Below are 23827 nucleotides of genomic sequence, written 5' to 3' on the forward strand. Positions count from 1 at the left end.
AGTAAAAGAAATGCAAAACACTGACTTTCTGTTGCTGCAGGGTGCTCTGCTGTTGCTGTGAGCGAGTGGTTCTTGCTTGTGCCAGCCATTCTTGGACACTGGGGCTTTGTGAGGAAACAAAATCCAGATCACTCTCCTCCTTTTCTTGTAATGATCCCTGCTTTAAGAGAAGGAAATACAGATTTTACAAAATGTCTTATATTGCTAGAGCACTGGCAGGTCCAGCTCGTAAGTCAGAACCACAGGTAGTGCCACTTTCCACCTCCCAAGCTGCTGGCTCACATAAATTCTGAAGTGAGCAATGACTTTTAGATTGCTGACTTCTACTGGTCATTGGTTATTAGCAAGAAAGCACCACTAAAAATGTAACAATAAATATGCACTACTGTACTTAGCAGAGTAAGAGACCAGAGATCAGAGACCGTGGAGTGATGTCTTTCTGAAGACTGTCATGCTTCTCCTAAAAAAATAGCATTGACCTGTGAAGGAGGGTGCATCTTTAACTGGCAATGATGGGAATCCATGGGTTGCTGCTGCCAGGTTTTTAGTCTAATTAAAGCCAATTTCTTGTCTAATTAAAAATGAGAGAATGCTAGTTGTCATCCTGGTCAAAATCTACTTATCGATAAGTATATAATTCTACCCATGGTTGTCAGAAACACAGTCAGTTAGCAGCAGATTGTATGATACAAACAGTAAAGACCATAAGAGAGACCAAACCAGAGAATGTTATAATAGAACAGCAAAAGCAACAGTTCTTTCACTTCATACTTCTATCATTAAATTTTTCCAACATGAGTGAATAGACAAGCTTTCTATGTAAGCAGAGCAAAAAAGAGCAAATGCCTTAATAGTTCCAAAAACTGCTTTAGCAACTTCTTGATTTCTGAAGTCCATGTTGGCTGTAAATTTAAATTATTTTAGCAGCCAATGTATTAAAATGTAGGAATTTTAACACATTAGGCCTAATGTTAAAGGCAGACTTGTAGGCCTGGCTACTTAGATCTACACACCTATCTAGCTTTATTTAATATTACTTGCAGGCACACAATGACTGTAGTTTGTGCTTTTTGTGCCGTAAGAGCAAAAAAAGCAAGCAGGTATCTACAGCTGGAAAGAACCATATTACCCCTTCCTCTATGAAACAGCTTTGTTTCACTAAGGATTCAGTTTGCAGGTAAACTGTGATACTTTATAGGAACAAGTTTCTATAAAAGCTGATGTGGCTGGAGTGTGAACAATGTCATTATAGGGTATCAGATTAGGCAAAGAAAATATTATGTGAGGGATTAAGAGGGTCTGGAATTCTAATTTTTCTATTAAAAATGAGAAAAAAAGAAAATACTTCTGTAAATTGTAAAAAAAAAATCTGCTTCATTTTATATGCTCTAGGGATAATAGCTGTTCAACTTGTAAATTCCTTTTGAGGACAGTATCCAGTTCATTGCATTTGGGCAGGCTGATTGATTTCAGTTAGATTTTGAGTCTCCTCTGAAAAGAGGGTTGAGAAGCTACAATTTTGGAGTTAAGACATATAGTAAACCTGCATAACCATATAGTTCCTGCAATATCAAAGAGTGTAAAAGGGATTGTGGCATTTGTGGATGCAATGAGGTTTTGCAAATACGTTACTGTGCACACTTTTTAGATCAAAATTATTTGTGAACCAGATTTTATCATTCTCAAATCAGAGAGTCTAAGTTTAAAAAAAGCACTTCCATTTTTATTTGAATTTTGTCTGAAGGAACTGCATTACATTTCCTTTAAACAGTCATGGAAATTAGTGCTTGAAGTTGTCATTCTTGGGAACTATCCACTCCAGCATAGAAATAGTTGGGAAAACCTAAAGAAAATGGTGATAAAATTGATCTTTCAAAGGAGTTCAGAATTGTAAAACTTATATTGGGCATATTCCTCTTGTGGAACTGAAGTCATCCCTCACACACACACACTTTGTAATAAAAAGTAAAGAAACACTATCTGTTTTTTTACTGCAGAATCCATTCTACTTCTTTGTTTTATAAGGAGTCTATTTATTGCCCCCAAGTCACAGAATTTAGTAGTTAACAGTAATAAAGCAATGTTTTGTATATCTTTCAAAGTGCTTGCAAAATGTTACATTTGGAATCAACGTAGCGTGGAACTCTCCTGATCCAGCACGTTCCTGATAAGTTTCACTGCTTTACTCCATGAATAAAACAGCTGGTCAAATCACTGTTTCCATATCATTAGGGACATTCATTAATTAAAATTAGAAGGAAAATGGAAATTGCTGCAAGGAAGTCACAGAATCTCACACCAACTCCTAAAAAGCCTTGTGCCACATAAATAACACATATGCTGAAATACTGCTTTAAGGAAAGTACAGCTTAGTCTAAAACGTTCTTGGTCTTGCAGTGCAACTTGGAAGGACCCTTCCTCTTCTGGGTGCAGGCTAGTCTATGCCTCTGTGCAATTACAAGGTTACCAGTACATCTATAGACATGTATATGTCTGAGGTTCTTGCATGCATGAGCAACAGTGCTGTTAGCATGTGAAGTTTCTCAGGGTTAATAATGGCAGTGGAAAGAGTTAAGGTATTTTGGGGCATCTGATGCTCTGAGCATCCATAAGAAATACTTTATGCCTGACTCTTTGTGAAAAGACTGTAGATTTTCTCATTTGAAAAGAATTGGTCAGTAAAAATTTGAGGATGTTATACTGCCTATATCTATTTTCTTCCACAATCCATATGCAAAGTCCAAAAAAGGTTCGCAATTCATAATGAAACTTAAGTCTTGCATGCATGTAGCATGTTAATTGATTCATATTCTACATCTGCAAATTATGTTTTTGTTATTTTTGATATTAGAAAAGTATCCAAGAACCTGTTTTAAAACTTCAAACTAATTCACATCATTGTATTTGAAATTGCAGCACATTTTAAAATGCAGCACGCATATTTTAAAATAAAGCGAAACAGTTCATGATGCTTTTTTGTTTCACAAGTAATATATTAGAATACAGTATTATATGCCTACATGCTGTTGACAACACTTTTCACTTGTCTAATCATGACATTTAAAATAAAGAATAACATTAAAGTTACTTCATCTTAGAGGCAATAGGAATAAATACCTGGAGTTTTTCCATGGTTTTTTTTTGTGTGTGTGTGTTTGTTGTGAGGTTTTTGTGAAGTTAAGTTTTGTAGTTATCCAGTTGCTTTGGACTAAAAATAGTTCTTAGCATGTCAAGTGACTTTTCAAGCTAACCTCACAGTAGGCTTTAATCTGCTAGAAATCTTTGAAGCTTATCATGTTTAATTTGCACAGCAAAGCCCAGAAAAGAAGTAAAAGGAAAGGCAGGGCAGAGTCACAGCAGGGCAAGCAAATTCAAAACCAGAGAGTCACATTACATGGTTGGGTTTCTTGTATGTATTCGGTTCTCCACACGCTAGTTTAACCTAAAGAATGACCAAAACCAACTGTTAAATAAAATGAACTAGTGGCAATAAACAGACCAGCGCTGCTAATAGGACAAGACTGAGGTTAAATATATCTTTATTTATATGGTATAATGATGCCACTAAGTATTAGCCATATTTTAAAAAAATGTCACTACCTTCTGTTATCTGTCATTGTGTTGTGCACACTGTACAGAGAAAAGCATGTATTTAGGCTTCTTTTGCGCGGGGAGGGATCCTGCCCCAGAGCACATGCAATCTAAAGGGACTGAGAACTTGAAGAATATCCAGACCAAGCTAATCATGTATCTACTTCATTATTGTCCTTTCAGTGAAGATAGTAAAGTTCGAGTAGTTTCATCATGAAATGGTACAATGAAAAAAAAGTGAAAGCAACAAGCTAAATCTTGCTAGGCAGTTCTTTATTTTAGAATGCAATTCCATTTACTAACTAAAGATGAATAGCTCAAACTAAATCAGTAAAATACTTTTACTCCTTTCCCTAGATGCATAAAACTGCTATGAAATCCCTCAAACTCCTGTCCACCATGAAGCCAGCTGGAAAAACCACTTACCTGAATGTTGATCTGTTTGTCGTGGAGCACTCTCTGCAGCTCCAGAAGGCTGCCCTTCAGCGTCCTGAGCTTCACAGCCAGCTGCTCTGCCTCATCCTTTGTGTGAGCTTTCCCCTCCATAAGCAAATTCTCGTTGTGCACGGACAACTCTGACAAGGCTACCACCTTCTGCTCTATTTCAACCAGCATGTTCTGCAGCAGCAAAAACAAAGAACCAAATTCATACATTTTTCCAGCATCTGTCACTCTTTCTGGCAAGACGACCTGTGGCCTACCTCACCCTCTGCCAAGCTAAGGGCAAGTCAGATTATCATTGCTTTGCCTTCCAGTCCCTTTCAGAGTCCTTAGGAATATGCTTGCAAATGTTTGCATTTGCCATTTCTGTTTGCAACCTTTTTCAAAATAAGAAAGTAAAAAGTTATTTGAAACAAAGGATTTGTTCTAGAGGAGATTCCCTTTATTTTCACATAAAAGGTAAGGATGGCTAAGATGCTAGACTGACATCCATAATGACAAGGAACAGAGCACGCAGCTAGAGTTACTTCTTTCCTCTTCTTTCATGTACACTTAGTGAAGTGCTTCCTACCTCCTGCTATATGTTGCTCCAGTTGCATTAGTAAGCTTCTCTTCTCACTATTTGCTCTTTCTGATTGGTGCATGATGGACTTAAGGATTTCTGTATAATCCTCTTTAGTCTAAAGAGAGACTTAAAGTGACAAATCTCTGGCATGTTTATTCTCAAAAGCTACTTTCCTGACATTCTATTAACTGTTCACGTATTACACACAGTGCATATTTTCATCTTCAAAACTCAAAGCACCTACAATTCTATTCTGACAGCACGTTTTTGTTTCCATAGGAACTATCAACTGAAAACATACAAATATTTCTCCTGAAGGAATTAGTGCAGGATAAAATGGCAAAGTCTCTAAAAAATGGAAAAAATATAGGACTTTATATAAGACTTACCATGTTAATTTTTTAAGAACCAGCAAAAGAACAGCAGTATTAACTTTTCCACAAAGTTAACTGTTCTTCTTGAGTTTCCTAAAGACTATTAAAAAAAATTTGCTGCTTTGTTTAAGTTCACAGGGTTTAACCATATACAACAGAACAGCTTCCAAGGATGGGTGATGAGAGAACACCTGAGACCGAGCAGACTGAAAACTCCAATAATGAAGCAGTGTCAGTGGAAATTTAACTAGATGTTTAATTCGTCAGACCTACACGAAACTTAACTCCCATTTAACATAAAATACTCCAGATACTCATTCTTCAGCATGAAAAGGGATATTCTGTCCATTTGTTTATTGTCTATCTTGTAATTTAAATTATAATGAACGTACAGTTCTAAACTCTCATTTAAAAATGGAAGATCCCCATTAATTTGAGAACCTGGATGTTATGACTGATCCAAGTCTTGTTAGGAAAAGTATATGCAATTACTCCTATTGTAGCAAAATGTTTTCCCTCAGTTGTTTTGGTATTCTGGGTTGAATAATATTATATTCATAAAAACAGTTACTACTCATTATTATACTTCAGTTTTGAATGTATGTAGGGATTACTTGTGAAGAAAGCACTACACTGCCCCAGCCACCACTACTAATGCAAGTGTGTTATTCAGCTGGAAAAGGAGGAGTAGGAAAGTATACTGCAGGTGTTTTCATACCTATCAAGTCAGCTGTTCAACGACTAGCTTGAGTGGAGCAAAAACTGCAAGTGAAGCAAGTATTAGGCCTTTAAACGAAACCAAAATGCTCTCTGAAAGTTGCGGAGCTTCCAGCGGTCTTCCAGTCAGGATATCTTGTTTTCCTACTGCTACGTTTACATCTGCTGCCTAAAGCACTGTTTTTAGTCTTTAACTGAAGTAATGAGGAACAGGCTATATTTTATTTCACGATTCACGGATGACGTTAACTGAGCATGTATGAGGTGCTAACAAGCTCAGAAACTTCTTCCCCACTAACATGTTCGCACATCCCACTCAGTAAAGGTCTTAAGATTAATGCTCCGTATTTGTCTCTTCGTTCAGATGAAGCTATGTCCAGCCTGATCATCTCAGTGTTACAGGACTGGCAATTTTACCTGACAGTCTACCAGCTGTGCTTCCATGTCCATAGGTTCCTCAGCAGTAACCAGAGCAGTGTCCAGCGTTGCTCGGGTATTGAGTAGCCAGTGGTCAAGCTCATCAGCTTCACAACGGTACCTTTGAAGAGCCTGCTCTTGCCGCTGTTCTTCCAGCTGCTCATTCAGTTTTTCCTAGAGGTACAAATTGCATTTTACTTTTTAAAGGAAATGCATCACAACCGTCACTTTTAAAAATTTTTCCCTCTCTGTCTCTCACAACTTCTATATAGTATTTATGCCATAATAAGCCCTGTCTTTCGTAAGTTGGAAACCCTTACAAAATATTATTGTTTTGAATCGATGACCATGCTTTTCTGGTGACTGAAATTCTGTTTCAGTTCAGTCACTGTATTTCTACTTCCTTCACTAGATCTTTGCTATTACAGCCTCTAAAGATGAGGCCTTTTCTGCCTCCTCTTGCTGCTCTCCTTTGGGTTCCCCCCCACCTCCGATTCAGATTGCTCAGCTAGCACAGCAATGTTTGCTTAGGGAGAAAGATGCGTGGGGCCACCAAGCTGGGAGTGGGCTGCACGGAAAGGACAGCAGCTTTGCCTTTTTTGACAGCAGCAGGCTGTTAGCCTTGTTGTCTCTCAAAAGAGGTGCGAGAGGGTATTTCAAGGACCCAACAAAAGAACCAGTGGACCTTCGGTGCAGCCACCATGGGTGAAGAGAAGACTGAAGAGCTGCCTATATTGTCTGGCCTCTCAGAGGATTCCTGGGCTGTGGGGTGTGGAAGGACATTAAGCTCCAATGGCTGCTGCAGCAAGGGCACCGCAGTAACACAGACTCCCTGGGCCATCCGTCAGCTGGTCCATCCATTTAACAGACAGGGAATGATCAGCAAGGCTTGCTCACTCTTTAGTAGTTCCATATGAACTTGACAACTGGCTGAACACCTGGGCCCAAAGGGTGGTGATCAGTGGCCCAAAGTCTAGTGAGAGACCAGTAACAAGCCTCAGCATATTTACGGATGACATGAAATGGGAGGAATGGCTGAAACACCAGAGGGTTGTGCTGCCATCCAGATGGACCCTGACAGGCTGAAGAAATGGGCTGACAGGAACCTCATGAAGCTGAACAAAGGGAACTATGAAGTCCTGCCCCTGGGGAGCAACAATCCCAGGCGCCAGTATATATGCTGGAGGCCAATCTGCTGGAAAGCAGCTTGGCAGAAAAGGACCTGGGGGGTTCCTGGTGGATACTAAATTGAACACGAGCCAGCAATGGGCCCCTGTGGCAAAGGCTAATGGTATCCCAGGCTGCATTAGAAGGAGTGTTGTCAGCAGTTTGAGGGTTATCCTTCCCCTCTACATAACACTGGTGAGTCCATACCAGGAACGCTGCGTCCAGTTCTGGGCTTCCCAGTACAAGAGAGATACAGAGCTCTAGAAAGAGCAGAGGGGATTTCAGGAATAAGAAACAGGTAGAATGGGATGGCCAGAGGATGATACTTAGATGTATCAGACAATGTGGAACCTAAGCATGCTGCAAATGGTACGGAACAAGGGGAAAAAAAAGACTACTGGATCTGGCTGGGATGTAGTTAACTTCATCACAGTCTGTACAGTTCTGTGCTTTGCAACCGTGGCTAAAACTGTGCTGATAACATAGCAGTGTTTTGGCTATTGCTGAACAGTGCTTGTACAGCATTAAGGCTTTCTTTCCAACTGCGCCTCACAAAGTCCAGTAGGCTGAGGGTGGGCAAAAAGCTGGAAAAGGACATAGCCAGGACAGCTGACCTAAACTGATTGAAGTGATACTCCGTACCATATGAGATCATGCTCAGCAACAAAAGCTCAGAGAAAGGAGGGGAGAGGGGGGCATCTGTGGTTATGGTATTTGCCTTACCAAGCAACTGTCACGTGTGCTGAGACCCTGCTTTCCATGCAAGTGGCTAAACATCTGCCTGCTGATGGGGAAGTAGTGACTAAGTTCCTCATTTTCCTTTGCTTGCATGCACAGCTTTTCCTTACTTTATTAAGCTGTCATTATCCCAATCCATGAGTCTTTTTGCTTGCCTTCTATTTTTTCCCCATCCCACAGGAGAGGGGAGTGAGGGTGGGTGTTTGGCTGCTGGCCAGGTTCAACCTACCACACTTCTACAAGGAAAATCAGACCAGTATGTGCAGGGCAAATCCCTCACAGGAAAGTGGTTGCACAGCTTTTCTGAATTTTAAAGGAAAAATTACTAATTACATGTTAGAATAATTTAATAAACAATGATAGTTAAGTGTCTCAAAAATCTAGAGCTGAACAAGGCTCTCAAGCTCTAGTTATTTAAATTAGGTCCATAGAAAGAACAATATTACCAACCCACACCCTCTACAACAAAACGTTTTCATTACCTGTTCTATCTGTATTTCTACATTTACAGCCCTGCAGTGTTCTGGAAGATTTTTATCTGTGAAATCAGAGCTATAAAGGGCACAGGTAAAATTACTGAATATTGTCTACATAGTACACATTATTTCTTAGCCAGATTATTGGGGCATACTTGTGCTATTGTATCAAAGCAACTGTCAGAATCCTAACCACAGTTAAGAGTAGTATATTTGATTCATGCATTATCTTGAAATTATTAGTTAACATCCCCTCCTACATATTATCAAGAAGTTTGTAGGATCCTTTACGGGGTGCAAGCTATAAACAGTAAGATCTACTTCCACTCCCTTTTAAGTAAAAGTTATTTTTGTTCTAAAAAGGAAAAACTTAGTGTTATTTTTTATGAATAACAAAGACATTTTCTAAGGACCTATTCACTATTTCAGGTGACTGCACAGAACTAATGCAGCTGATGCACCCTGGGACTTCCCTGTGACCCACTGTCATGGTTTAACCCCAGTCGGCAACTAAGCACCATGGTTTAGATCCATAGGGCCAGTTCTCATTCAGTCTTTCAGAATCAATTGATGCTGGAAATTATGAAGGCAGCAGTTGCTGTCTTTGTGAATGCACTGCTGCAGTTCTTAGTAGTACAGCAGTAAAGCTGCCCTGCAGTGTTCAAAGTAGTCAAACTGTAGCCAGCTTTAGCACGACTGCATTTTCCCACCTGTATAAGATACACAACATTCCTGTATGTAAATCACCTTTGTATTAAAGGATTTTTGGTAAAGCTGGTAGACAAAGAAATAAAGGGGTGCGTCTTCCACAATAAAAGTTTGCATGTGAATCACTGGGAAGATGAGTGTAGACAACAATGCAACAGTTTGGAAGAGGTGTTATTTCTTGTTTTAAGCTTTCTCCTTCTCTGGTCTCCCAGTTTGGACATGTGACTCTTCAAAAGTTTACTGCAGATAACATGACTTTTAATACCTGCACTTCATTACTTCTTCTTGTGGATATTAAAAAAACCCAAAATATGACACCTACAGTGTGTTTCCAAGTTCCTTCTGGTTAGTTATCACCTAGCATCAGATGAGGGTCTTGCTAGAAAAGAATGTAAGTTATTAGCCAAAGGAATTCTGAGAAATGAGCAGAACTGAAAATGACTTTTTAAATTATTAGCATTCAATGGTGACTATGGACTTTGTTGAAAGTACACGTCTGCCAAAAGTGGCTCTCAAAATCTGGAATGTGATCCAAAAGGTTTTTTCTTGTACCTCTAATAGTTGTCGTTTTCCCGATGCCTTCATTCGAATAGTGGCCATTCGTTCTGCCAAGACTGTGAGAGTGGACTGCAATGCCAGCTGATCAGCAGCTTCTGCATCCAGTGGTTCTGAAACTAGCTCCTGGGCTAATGATGTCTGAAGCTCAGTGATTTCTTCTTGTAACATTAAAATCTCATCCATCAAAGCCTATTTAGAAATGAGAGCAGAGAAAGTATTCATTTCATTTATGAGTGAGAAGAAAGTGCCTCAGGAGGCACAGGTTTAACACAAATTTCAAGATGACTGTCTCAAGGGAGCATGATGAACGCAAAGTACTGTATATCACTGCTGGTTTGGTAGAGTCAGAATTCGGAAGGACTGGGTCCTGCTTTTAGATGCTTAAGCTAGGACCATGCATCTGATAACTGAAAAACTGATTTCATTACTTATCTTAAATTTCAAATGTATCATGAGACGGAATTCTTTTGAAAACATTATACATACAGATTTATTCTTCCATCAAATTTTCTGCAGGGTATTCTAGCACATACAGTGAAGATAATGTTAGTTAAGTGAGTGTGCGGTGAGAGAAACAGGGAAATGAATTAGCTTCCATCCTGAAACTTATTAACTGGAAAAGAACATAGAGCAATAGATGAAAACATCGAGATTAACTCCATGGTGTAAAAGTTCCTCCTATCATTCTCATCCTATAAAAAAGTTTCCAAGATACCTACAAAATGATGCTGCATTACCAATACCTTACAGAAGATGCCTTACCTTCATGCCTGATAATACATACACATTAGATGCACAGCACATCAGACAGTACTGCAAAAGCCAAATGTTACCCTTTTCAGGTCATGGAGTTCCTACTGAAATGAGAACTGGCCCCACCAGATAGTTTCAAGCTATCAGATAGAAGGCTTAGAGGATTACAACTTGGACATGTGTCAAGATTGGTTACTGGATAAAGTATTCTTTTATTATTCAGAGCATCATTTCTCAAGACTTCCCTTGAGAGGCAATTTTTTGTGTCTTTTGGTTTATTTTGTTTATTTTGTTTAACAAGGCAAAGATTGTATTTACATCAATTTACAATGCATCAGTATCGGTTATGATCTTAGTAAACACAGAAACATTATACATAGTCGATATACACTAGTAGCACTGATGCTGAAGAACAGCATGAATAGGTGCCACTGAACGCAATCTTGAAAAAAAGATTTTGGTGAAAATTTTGCCAGGACAAACTCTTATGGTCTATTTTACTTTCTTAAAAGGCTACTTCTTAAAAGAATCCCCATTACACCATCTTTAGAACAGCAGGAAGTCCAGAAAGGCAAGACACAGTTAAGAGAGAAGGTTCATACAACTAATACATGTTTTTGAGTCATCCAGCCATGAAGAACACTACTATCTAAAAAAAGGGAACTAAAGATACACAGATAACGCATGCCCTCCCTCTATTTCTCACATGTTAAGTTTCTACCTGATGTTCGGCCATCTGGCTCTCCGGGCTTTTGGCTGATTCCAGACTTTCATTTAGTTTGATCTCAATAGTCTCCATTTTTGTGGATATAGACTGGAGTGTGTCCTGGTATTTCTGTTGACGCTCAAGGGCTTCATAGAGTGTGCGCTGCTTTTCACTGATCTGAAGAGGAATGGAAAATATACATTCTGACCTCTGACACAGAATCTGCTTTTTCTTCATATGTCCCTAGGCTTACGAGGTCATCTTCGTACTTCCCTAGGCTTACGAGATTAAAACCAAAAACTTGATTAAAGTTTTAAAGAGTATAAATCATAAAAACAAAATATCCATTCAACAGTTGGCCTTGATGATTTCAAAGGTCTTTTCCAACCTGAATTATTCTATGATTCTGTAATATTAAAAATATGTATCTATTTAAATATCATCAGCCAAATTCTAGGTTCTGTGACTGCAAAAAATGGAGTCTAATAAGCAGGGAAAACCTAGGCACATTCTCATGCCTTTTTTTAGATCTTATGCACTGAAACATATGGATGTACACTATTTGCTAGAAACACAGTTCTTACTATGCCACAAAAGAATTAAAATTTATAGCATACAATCAAAACTTTGACCATTTTCATACATCACTGAACGATTACACCGCACTACTATGCGAAAATGCGTTAAGTTGGCTCAGTATTTGGAGAAACTGGATTCTTGGGTCTTTTTTGCCAACTCATCTGGCATAAGTGGACTTCCCTGTTAGGTTATGGAATATAGTCTGACAATAGCCAATGTTTCTGAAGGTAATTATCAGCATTAATGACCTGATTTTTTTCTTAATGGAGGTCTACCCTGCACAGGCTATCAAACAAAGAACAAAGATAATATCCCATCACAACTAACTAATTCTTGTTACCACCTGAAAACCAAGAATTGTGGAGAAGAATATTAGCTAAGCCAGTTCTTTACATCTTATTCCTTACAATCTAGCTGATTATTTTGAACCCTCCAGATGAAGACTTACCACATTTTTCAGAGTTTCCCAAGAACGCTGCAAATCATCTAATTTGGCACTAGCAGCTGATTCTAAGCCTGGTTCATAAAACTCCTGGGAGGCTGAAGTGCTGGGTTGAATTTTAGCAGCTTCTGTCTGCAACTGTTCAGCAGATAAGGCTTGGTAATAAGCAATGTCCTAAAAGCATGAAGCACATTATTGCACTTTCTAAACAAATTACACTGTATAAACACCCCCCACCTCACACCCCACATACTGCCCTATTGCATATATCCATGAAAATAAAACCCACAAAGCGAAAAATCACCAGGAAAACTCTGAGTAACACAATAAATAAGTATTTAATAGTAGTATACCGAGTATGGTTTGGAGCTTCACTATAATGAAGATTGTGGATGCAAATTTTTCATGTTCATATTAGCTCAGAGGTACAGGAGGCAACTCTAGACAGACATGGAAAAGCATGAGGGGAGTGGTCCAAGTGGGAGTGTTGTTGTAGCATCATCACAACTACACATGGGGGAAACCCACCACAACAGACAGTGGGTTATGGTACTGTAGATGACAAAGAATATCACTCTAACAAACACTAGCACGGAAAAGGCAACAGAAGAACCAAAAAAGAATATGCTGAAGGACTAGTCAATGATGTAAGAAAGAATATGAAGCACTAGCTTATAGTAAGCCTTCAAACAAACGGGTACTCTGAACTTAGAAAAGACAGTGGGAGAAGAGACCAAACATGCTAAGGAAAATTGGCAAATGTTCAAATTACTGTTGAAAATGCAGGACAGAACTGTTTCTCAGCAAAATTTCTATACTTAGTGTACGGGAATTCCTTCAACTATTGCAGGTGGACAATGAAAAAGGTCTATAGAAAATGTAAAAGTAAGGAAACATGCACAGTATCTACATTTAAGTCAAGAAAGCAGATTTGATGACAAGGATTATTGAAAACTGAAACCATGTGTGACTGTTACCACTACACCTATTTGGATGGTGAAAAATTCTGCAGTCTTCCTTCTTCTGACTTCGTAGCCCCACTTGGTGAACTATGCTCCAGACCAAGCAACACAGCAGCTGTTGTCCAGTTTCCTCAATAATTTTGAATTTGTAAATGCTCGTGATGGAATTTTTAAGACACAGTTTTGCTGCCCGTGAAATTAGTAAGAGATTTTCCAGTGATTTCTGTTAGGTTGGCCCAAGCCCTCCTTTCAGGGACCTCTATGAGTTATCACAATATTTGCATGAAAAGTTGCTTATAAACTACTGAAAAGTGTACTTAGAAAATCCTCCTCCAATCATTTCAAATTTCTTCTTTCCTGACCCTGTATGATCGGGAGGAAAATTCAGCATGTTGAGCCACGTGACTGAGCGAAAACTAAGTGCCTTTTGGTTGGCAGCTTACAGAGCTGTGTCTACCAACCAGACTGCAGACCATTTGCTGTACTGCAAACGTTAAATGTGTATAGATACAAATTCCCAAAGAGTGGTGGTGAATGGAGTTAAATCATGTTGGCAACCGGTCACAAATAATGTTCCCCAGGGCTCAGTACTGGGGTCAGTTCTGTTCAGTATCTTTATCCATGATCTGGACAAGGGGATGGAGTGCACCCTCAAGAAGTCTGCAGATGACACTAAGTTGTGTGGGAGTGTTGATCGGCTTGAGGGCAGGAAGGCTCTGCAGGGGGACCTGAACAGGCTGGACCGATGGGCTGAGGGCAATTCTATGACGTCCAACAAGGCTCAGTGCTGGCTCCTGCACCTGGGTCACACCAGCCCCACACAGCGCTACAGGCTGGGGCAGAGCGGCTGGAAAGGGCCTGGTGGGAAAGGGCCTGGGGGTGCTGGGTGACAGCCATGAGCATGAGCCAGCAGTGTGCCCAGGTGGCCAAGGGGGCCAACAGTGTCCTGGCTGGTGTCAGAAGCAGTGTGGCCAGCAGGACGAGGGCAGTGATCGCCCCCCTGTACCCGGCACCGGTGAGGCCGCACCTGGAACCCTGTGTTCAGGTGGGGGCCCCTCACTGCAAGGCAGACACTGAGGTGCTGGAGCGTGTCCAGAGACGGGCAACGGAGCTGGGGAAGGGTCTGGAGCACAAGTCTGATGGGGAGTGGCTGAGGGAACTGGGGGTGTTTAGCCTGGAGAAAAGGAGGCTCAGGGGGGACCTTGTCACTCTCTATGGCTGCTTGACAGGAGGCTGTAGTGAGGTGGGTGTTGGTCTCTTCTCCTGCGTAACAAGTGATGGGACAAGAGGAAACGGCCTCAAGTTGTGCCAGGGGAGGTTTAAAGTGGGTATTAGGAAAAATGTCTCACCAAGAATGTTGTCAAGCATTGGAACAGGCTGCCCAGGGAGGTGGTTGAGTCACTATCCCTGGAGGCATTTAAAAGACCTGCAGATGTGTCACTTAGGGACATGGTTTAGTGGTGGACTTGGCAGTGCTAGGTTAATGGTTGGACTTGATCTTAAAGGTCCTTTCCAAACTAAAGGATTCTGTGATTCTATTCTATACCTGAAGGAAAGGTGCAAAGAAGGTACAGCCAGGATCTTTTTGTGGTGCCCCGTGACAGAACATGAGGTAACATGCACAACTGAAACACAGGAGGTTCCCTCTGAATATCAGGAAAGATTTTTTTACTGTGAGGGAATGACTGAGCACTGGGACAAGCTGCCCAGGAAATTTTTGCAGTCTTCATCCCTGGACATACTCAAAAGTCACCTGCATATAGTCCTGGAAAACCTGTTGTATGTGGCCCAACTTGAGGAAGGGGGGTGGAACCAGATGACCTCCAGACATCCCTTTCAACCTCAACCATTCTGCAATTCTGTTTAGGTACTAAACCAGACTACTTCTGAAGTAGCAGAGCTCAGAGTATAATTAGGATCCTGATTTGGAGCAGAATCTTTATTTCCCAATGCTATTTCAATACGTTATCTAATATCATATGTGAACAAAACCAAACAAGCTCTGGAAAAGCATTGAAGCCAGGTTACTCCCATCACACTGACCAAAAGTGTCAAAGGAGGTAATTCTTTCAAAGGCAATAATTGGGAATCTTGAAAAATTTAATGATGAAAGTGCTCATAATGTCAAAGAGCCAACAGGGAATAAGTAACAGCCTAGAACAGCACTCAGTACTGCAATTTCAGGATTTTTTCTCTGATCACAAGCCATCTTTCCAAGTTGCAGTGAAAAATTGCACCAGTGCAGGCAACTTCTCATTTTGTCTGCAGCTACTCTCCATCCCTTAGCTAGTCCTCTCTCAAGGCCAACAAAAAAGCTGTGCTTTTGAGACTTCTTAATCACGGTTTCCAGAATAAAGGACTTGCTATTACAGAGAGGGAAAAGCAATCCTTCCCCATCTTTTCAGCTACTTTCTGGAGCATAGAACATTGCAGGGTTTTTTGGCAGAGCTTTCACATGATGGTGGTGTGAATCCAGATGTTCTTAGAAGTAACAGATTTTGTTGCCCCTATAAAGGCCCTAACATCTAATGCACGTTTTTATGAAAATTAGCCAATGAACAGCACTCAATAGGATGTAAGGGCAAAGGGTGCGTTTAGATTCCAGAAGATATTTAACAAGGACTGTTGCACCCTAGATGGGTTTTCATAAGGGAAGGAAAAAGAATGATTAAGTAGGCTGTGTAGAAGAAGAAGATAGAAAGACATTGACAGCGACCCAGTGCTGAAGACTTGAATTACACAATTAGCTGTGGCCTTCAAGGCTTTGTGTCAACACTTCAGGTTTTCCAGTTCAACTGCTCTGCACTGTGTATCTGGAAAACAAGTTTTAAAAAATGTGCCAAATTTTAATCAACTGTATCTTGAGAAGTTTTAGCCCCAAAGGATTCTTCTTCAGTACTACAGCACAGATGAAGTGTCTGATTTTGCTATATATCAGAATAAACTGTTATTTTATATATATCATATATATATGAAATATATATCAGAATAAACTGAAGGACTATTATCTATTGCCAAAATATTATATACTATGAAATTCCTCAGTCTTCTTAAAATTAACATTTTTATATTTCCCACCATCACATTATTTTTAGAGGAGTTCCAGTATAAAACAAACAACCTGGGCAACTGTTAATTTACACTAGTGCTAGAACTCTCATGTTCTTGTATTTATAGTTATTTTAATCTATTTCAATACGTAGAGCCAGTATTTTCACTAATATGTCGTTGGCACTGGTTTTATATTATCATTACCTGTTAGTGATGTAAAAATAGTGCACAGATGTCTGAATTCAGACTAACTGCATTTCACTATTAAGAGATACTATGAAACCCTGATGAAAGACTGTATAAAGATTATTAGGGATTAATTTAAAAACAGTCTTAACACCCAACCTTTCCCTCCTCAACCCTTACTTCCTAAGAGCTTTTAGTTTTTTTCCTAGAGTTCCTGTTCACATGTTTTTCTGGTACTTTGCAGACGATTTTCCTGTGAGAATTTATTTCTCTGAACACTGGCTACTTTTTAAACCAAAATATTTCGAAATCAGTTTTGCTGAGTCTCATTGAATACAAAATATTTTCAACTTACATTTAAGCTTCTAATTCACTAATCTCTAGCATATATTTTTTTAACCAACCTTCTTTCCTGAAGTCTCCCTGGGCACTCATCGTGATCAGCACTGGTAGTTTCATAGCTTCTTTAGTTTTAGTCTCATCTGAGTATGAACCTAAGTATTTTGTAAGTAAACCACTGCATTTTGGAATGTTCTTCCACCTACTGTTTAGTACATGCAGTTTGTTTCAACATTAACCACACTGAAGAAACCTTCATCTGTAATTTTTTTAGATTATTATAACACCATCAATTTTATGATATTTTAAAGATCAAATTTAAGATCTTCTGCTACATGAAAGACATCATTTTTTTGTTCAATTTTGTCCTAGTAAATCACAGGTTCTAAAACCTGCATTTTAGTGTCAGTTCATGGTACAACAGCACCTTCACTGGGGTTTCCTTATTATTAGTTACTGGAGTTGTTAGCTTGGTTTTACATTTTCAGAGAAATGTAATGAACTGACATTGGTCTTGTTTATTAGGAAGCAAGCTGCTCTTCATCCTTTTTCACCGATTAACACTGTCATGAGATTTTTGTGCTGAAATGTATAGCTGCTTTTCAACTATAAGTAAATTTTACTGGGAAAGTTCTGATTATCTGAAATGATGGAACACCAGAAAAATCCTTATAATGCATTATATAAAATTTTTATAGAGCTGTTGAAGATTTTTTCACCATTCTTACTATCTCACCTTAGTATTCTTTCTCACATCAGCTCATGAATATAAATCACTTATACTTAGCAACTTCTATAGCAACATATGCATCCTTGAAATCAGTGGAAGGAATCAACAGACATCTTGTTCAGACTTTCCTAATTTTACTCAGCAATGCAACGCAACACACTCTACCCTTGAAGTCTGCAGTGGTCGATTTTGGAAGCAGTCACAAATGCAAAACCAAGAAAACAACCACAAAACCCACAACATGATGAGCTCAGTGAGGTGGTGACTACTCCTAAGGCTCATTTCTAAACTTCTAAAACTTAACTTCTAAAGCTTTTATGTGTGCTTTCACATGCATGATGCTCAGCATGCTGGTTCACTGCTTGCTTTTTTAATGAATGCTGATGCACACTTCCTCCCATTAAAAGTGCAAGAGCCCTCAGTTTTGATTTAAAAATCTAACTTCAGTGATTTCACTGATCTACCTCACTAGCACTTAAAATGGACTGTCATGGAAAGTATGGAATGAACACCACATGGGGAAAAAAATACATGAAAGTTAATACTTGAAATGGTATTAAGTAGAAAGTATCAGATAGTGACTTCAACACTACAATGTACAGTAAGACAGACGTATATGGACATAATGCAATGTTTTATTAAGGGGGGCACAAAACTGCATATTTTCTCAGGATGCAAAATTCCATTGAGTACTACTGAGAAAATTAAGTTATAAATGGAAAATAGTAGTCACATGGAAGAGCTTTGTAATTGTCACTTAAAATTTATTTTTAAGAACAGTGAATAGCTGTAAAACCAGATTTATACATTTTTGAATCAGAAGTCAGTGTCTGTATCCATTTTGAACTACAACCCGAAGGTTCAGTTAGGTTAGAAGTTAAGCCTCAGTTCCTTGGAGCTATATGTAAATATTTTTCCAGAGGATTAAATAAACCATTTGTGGAATGGAATCATGCATGTCTGAGATAAAAGTAGAACGAATGCCAAGAGGGAGGTACCTGGTTAACAGAAGCATCTGTATTAGCCACAGGTGAGGGAGAGCGACAGGCAGGTGGAGAAGAAATCTCACTGTTGGTTCCCTCCTCCCCAGACTCCTCAGTGACAGGGGAGAGCAGCGTGTGACAGCGACCAGCAGTCATCTGCCACAGGAAAAGCAACCCCAGAGCACAGGAAGAAAATCAGTTACCTCAGCTTAGGTTTGACTTATACTGATATCAAAACAAGAAACACAAACATGGCCAGAACTACCATGACATTATTTAGTCCTTTTCATGCTTTTACATTTACCAGTTTAAAAATCTGATTGAATCAATAGTCTCATTTACTTGTCATACTTCAGTATGAACACACTCCCGTGTACCCTGATGAATTTAAAAGCAAATGTATAGCAAGGAACTTAATAATAACAAATAGAGTTTGCCTAAACGTCTTTTAATATAATCATTGTTTCATATGTAAGTACTATGGAGAGCCACAAAATAACGCTGCATTGGCCTCAGTATCCAGGCCTGGATAGAACAGCATGGAATAGACTTGAAATATAGAATACACAGAATACAGTAGCAACATACTTTTCTTGCTTCCCCAATGCTGTTATACAGTGATAAATCCTGAAATCTGCACTCTATTTTGACTCAGATCCCAACAGCACCAGCAGTATGTTTGTAATGAGACCCAGACAGAAACAAACAAAAGCAGAGTAATCCAAATGTGAGGCCTATGGCAGTACTTTGCCAGCTTTCATTTCCAACACTCCCATCTGAGAATATAGCAGCATAATGTCAATTATCACATCAACATCTTAAGAGATTTAAAAACATGGTGTGTAAACCCTACACACTGCAAGATAATATTTATTCTGGTTTTATCTTATTACTGCAATTCAGTAGTTTCTTAGTGTTTGCTCGTGCATGCTGACAGCCACAAAAAAGCACTTTATTTGCATCCTGTTACAGACAACTTCCGCTGTTCGTCTGTTAAATTACTTCATCCTTTATCAACAATCTTGAAAACCCATATAAAGCAAAATACAGTAAGGGGAAGCTGCAACTTGTTTGATTTGCCACACTTCAGCCATTTCAAAAGCAAAATATAGCTGTGAGCTGCAGCAATTTGCTACACAGGAGCATGGCAACGCTGCAGCAGCAAGCAGCTCGGATAAGCTGTATGGAGAGTAATGCATTCCTTACCATAACCACCGAGGGGTGAGTGGGGTGTGCTGGAAGCAGGTCTGAATCCAGCTCCTCCATTCCCTCTGAAAGCCCCTCCACTTCTGTCACTGTCAGCAGCATGGTGGCATGTTTTGCTTTCATTGTCAGCATCTTGCACTTCGAATTCAAGGAAGCAATTTGCTCCTGGTATCCTCTGATCTTCTGAGCCAGCTCCTGAGGAAACATATTTTTTCCCCTAATGCAGAGCCTGCCCATAAAGGCCACAGGCGCCGCAGCATTTCAGCTTTCGTGGCAAAGGCGCGCTCTCCCCGGCGGGCCCAGCCGGGCCCATCCCAGCGCTGCCCCCGGGCACCGCACCAGCCTGCCGCCCGCGGAGGGAAGGGGCGGGCTGCGCCGGGCCGCACCGCAGAGCGCTGCCTGCGGAGAGCGCGCGGCGCGCTGGGGCCGCGCCGGAAAGCGCTGCCTGCGGAGAGCGCTGTGCATTGCGGAGGGGAGGGCGGGACAAGGCGCGCCTGCACCCAGCCCGAGCCTGACACAGTCTGTGGGCTCCAGGCTGCTGCAAAGGGCAACGTCTCTCCCTCTTCCTGTCCTATTTTTCTTCCCTGTCCTATTTCCATTTCTCTGAGGAAAACGAAGCTCCTCTGCACGGAGCGTGCCATGGAAATGAGGTCATGCGGTAACCGCAGCTGTAAAAAAAAAAGCCCATTCAGCGCTCGCCAGAAAGAATGAATTGTTCAAACAATAACTCACAGGGTCTAACAAGATCAAATGTGATAGGAACAGTCACATAATAAGATTAAATGCAGGCTGGATTGTTTTTTGCAATGTTTGGATAAGCTGTATTTTAATCTTATTTTGGTTTTGTGACAGTCTTCAGAGTTAAAGCTGAGCTGCACTCCGTACTAAACTTTCTTAAAAAAAGCTGGGGAATCTGACCTAAAGCACAGGTTTTTTTTAAAGTATTGGTTTTCTATGGCCATGAAACGGTCTATCTGCATGGCCAAACACCATCATAAGTTTAAGTTTAATCAGAGAAGAAAGATGGAAAACAATAGCCTTAGAAACTGACTTCTCTCCTACCCTGTACTGCTGCCCAGTTCACTGTCCAGTTTCAAAGCTTTAAATTAATACACTTAAAATAAAAAAATGGTGGAAGATTTTCACATTTCTGCCAAAGTTATTGTTCCTGTCTCCCTAGAGGCTCCATAACATGATAGAATTTTGATCTAGAAAGTGAAAACAGCATTTGTATAAGCTTGCCTGCTAAATCAGTGATTATGCATTTGAATATGTTTCTGCTTTGTTTTTATATCTGCTTTTATTTCTTCAACAATTACAAATTTTCAAGGAAAAACAGCAACAGAAGTTGCAAGACTGAGTAGCTATAATAATAAATAATTACAATATATTTTAAAAAGTAATTAAGATTACTGCTTCAGGCTGGTAACATGAAAACATTTTTTTTGGTTGCGTAACATTTTCAGGAAACCATTTCCTTAAAATCACAGTGCAGTAAAGTCAGAAAGAAACACAAAGTTAGAAATGGAAGCAGCACAAAGACTGAGGATGACATTTTACTGCCTGGGTTTCAGCGGTACCTGGTCACTGTCATACCAGCAACAAAAGGAGTTCTCTTGGAGCTCGAAGCCTTAAACAAAGTCTTGAGTATAAAACATCAACTAGATCAACTGAAAACCAAACCGCAATCAAATGAAGCCATAACTTCAATGTCTAGCAGCTGGAATAGTTATCTGCTCTGTTTGGCAAGTACCACTCATTCACTAATGCTCAATGAATGACATCTCTGAGGTCCAGTAGGAAATTATTGTCATTCAATATACTGATTTAACTCCATCAATGTTACCAAGATACAATAACATTTGTGACATTATTGTCCAATGCACTGAGTACCTAACATACCTTTCTCAACTGAAAACAAAGAAAAAGAAAAGGAGGCAAAAATATGATTGTGAAAAAAATAAAGTGACTTATAAAAGCAATATCCTATGAGGTACTGTATTATCCATTAAAATAATTCACAAGTATAGAGATACTTGCCCACGTTCTTAACTGAAAGACTAAAAAAACACAATTCAGTAAACACACATATGCACCGTAACACAAGCTTCCTACAAATCAGGGTATCCTTTTCTTCTGTGTTCTTCCTCTTATTTTAGTTCTAAATATAGCTACTACAAATGTCCCTTTAAGTTCTTGTTTGGGCAGGCTTCAACAGGGAACCTGGTAATTGATGTTTTCTTAAATTAATAACACTCAAACATCTTTACAGACTTGCTTTTTGAAACAGCACAATAATATAGGGTTCAATATATCCCTTTTATGCTGTATTTTCCACGGGTATTTAGACGACAAAATATGAGACAAAAATATGCATCTCTCAGTCTTTCAAAACTCCTTACCCCTAAATGCGGAAAGCTTGCAAGTATGAAACCTGTCCACTCTGCTTGATTCTAACATTGCAAGAGTAAAGCTGCTGTCTTCCTGCAGACATTGAGAAGCCTCCTAGCTACTGAACTTGTTCAAATGCAGATGCTACCCCATTTTTAATTCATTTCTCCCTGCAGCATCATTCCTTCCTGCAGCAATATTACCCTGTAACGGCTGAAGTCACTCTCCTGCATTTGCTGTTCCAGAACATTTGAATAGAAAATAGTAGCATTATTAATTCAGTACTAAAAAACCCAGAAGTGTTTAAGCAAACTGCTCTGCATTGATACTAACTTTTGTAACAGGCTAGAAAATGAGCAACACATATAACATTATGTTACATTACATAATAGCATAAATGCTGTAATTCAAAGGTAAAGAAATGGTGCCATCTGGTGCCAAGTGACACAGAGAGATCAGTGGTGCATTTTCTATCCCAAGAAATAAAAAGAAGACATGGGAAAGGGAAAGGGCAGGAGCTCCCATGAGGCTATTCCAACTCATTCAAGGGCTAATGGTCAATGAGTTTGAGGGCAGGACCTGTAACTACATAGGACAAAACTCTTCCCAACAATTACTTTAAAAGAAGCCTTTGAAGCAAATGTCACAGAGTTTTCCTCCAAATCTACGGTGGTTTTCCTATGATTCAAGTTCCTTGGTGTTCTTTCACAAAATGTTACTAGGATGGAAATGAGTAAGTGCTTTAGGATATATATACATAGATACATATATAGTTTTTTATATATATGTAAGTATCACTGAACTAGAAGTGATCACCTAACATTGACTTCTGGGACATTTCTCAGTCAAGTACCTATGTTAAGTCCCTTAACTGTGCAGTGCTTTTGTTTGTCATAATGTTGCCTGGAGATTAAGATGTATCTAACTGAATAAACAAATTAATACTCCACACTATACTAATAGCATGATTTTCCTATCTCGTATTAAGTCTTATCTGCTCAAGGCTAGTTGAGTAAGTCTCAAAAGCTACTCAGCTAATTTATGACCATTGCTTATGAAGAAAATTTTTGGGTGTCAATGAACTGCCATTGAGCCCATGTTCATTTTGGCTCTCCTACCTCATGGTGTGAAATCTGGACCTGGAGCTCCTGTATGTTGCTGGTTGCTATTGGCTTGCCTTGGATCTCACGATGGGCACTCTCTATCATTTGCTGTAAATGTTTCATTTCTTGCTCATATTGCTCATACTGAACCACTGCTTCCTAGAGAGGGGAAAAAAAAATAACTTGAGTGTGTACATGAAAATAAATAATTACTTAGTCCAAGGATGACTGATCCCCCTTCTAAAGTGGAGCAAACATACATCTAACTGGCACTTGCATCTGGATAAACAAAGCTCGAATACAGTCAGGAGAAAGTCCATTCAGAAATATTGTGAACTGCAATGAATTCAATGGTTTCATTTATTTAACTATCTCCAAAAAACAGTTCACATAACATGATGTTTTAGACACCCAATAGAAGGAGCTAGAACTACTTCTTCCACAAGTGTCTGCACAAAACATACCCACCAAAAGATAGCATTGCCTAGTCTCGTGGGTTTACTATAAAGCATTTTCATCTGCTTTTACACTTCAAGTCTCCATTTATGAAGTGGAAACACTATAGGAAAAAATCAGATTTTACAGAAAATAAAACTGGGAGATAACTATGAAGATTGATTCAGACCATTATCCTACCAGTGTAA

At 39.5% G+C, this 23827-nt stretch overlaps 1 protein-coding gene across 15 annotated transcripts in view; it reads right to left on the bottom strand.

The window, feature by feature from the left end:
- SYNE1 (spectrin repeat containing nuclear envelope protein 1) overlaps positions 1 to 23827 on the bottom strand; it is a 316992-nt gene that overhangs the window by 87289 nt on the left and 205876 nt on the right. For 8 of the 15 annotated variants that reach the window (XM_056344229.1, XM_056344228.1, XM_056344222.1 and 5 more), the window contains 9 exons: positions 23199 to 23342; positions 19690 to 19884; positions 18499 to 18639; positions 12239 to 12406; positions 11227 to 11388; positions 9747 to 9941; positions 6106 to 6279; positions 4018 to 4209; positions 26 to 160 (listed from right to left, as the gene is read on the bottom strand). In XM_056344229.1, coding sequence (XP_056200204.1) covers positions 26 to 160; positions 4018 to 4209; positions 6106 to 6279; positions 9747 to 9941; positions 11227 to 11388; positions 12239 to 12406; positions 18499 to 18639; positions 19690 to 19884; positions 23199 to 23342 — 1506 coding nt within the window. The remainder of the gene's footprint in view (positions 1 to 25; positions 161 to 4017; positions 4210 to 6105; positions 6280 to 9746; positions 9942 to 11226; positions 11389 to 12238; positions 12407 to 18498; positions 18640 to 19689; positions 19885 to 23198; positions 23343 to 23827) is intronic. The other 7 variants (XM_056344232.1, XM_056344218.1, XM_056344233.1 and 4 more) reach the window with 5 other exon arrangements.

The sequence above is a fragment of the Falco biarmicus genome, chromosome 6 (assembly GCF_023638135.1).
Source record: "Falco biarmicus isolate bFalBia1 chromosome 6, bFalBia1.pri, whole genome shotgun sequence".
Taxonomy (NCBI): domain Eukaryota; kingdom Metazoa; phylum Chordata; class Aves; order Falconiformes; family Falconidae; genus Falco; species Falco biarmicus.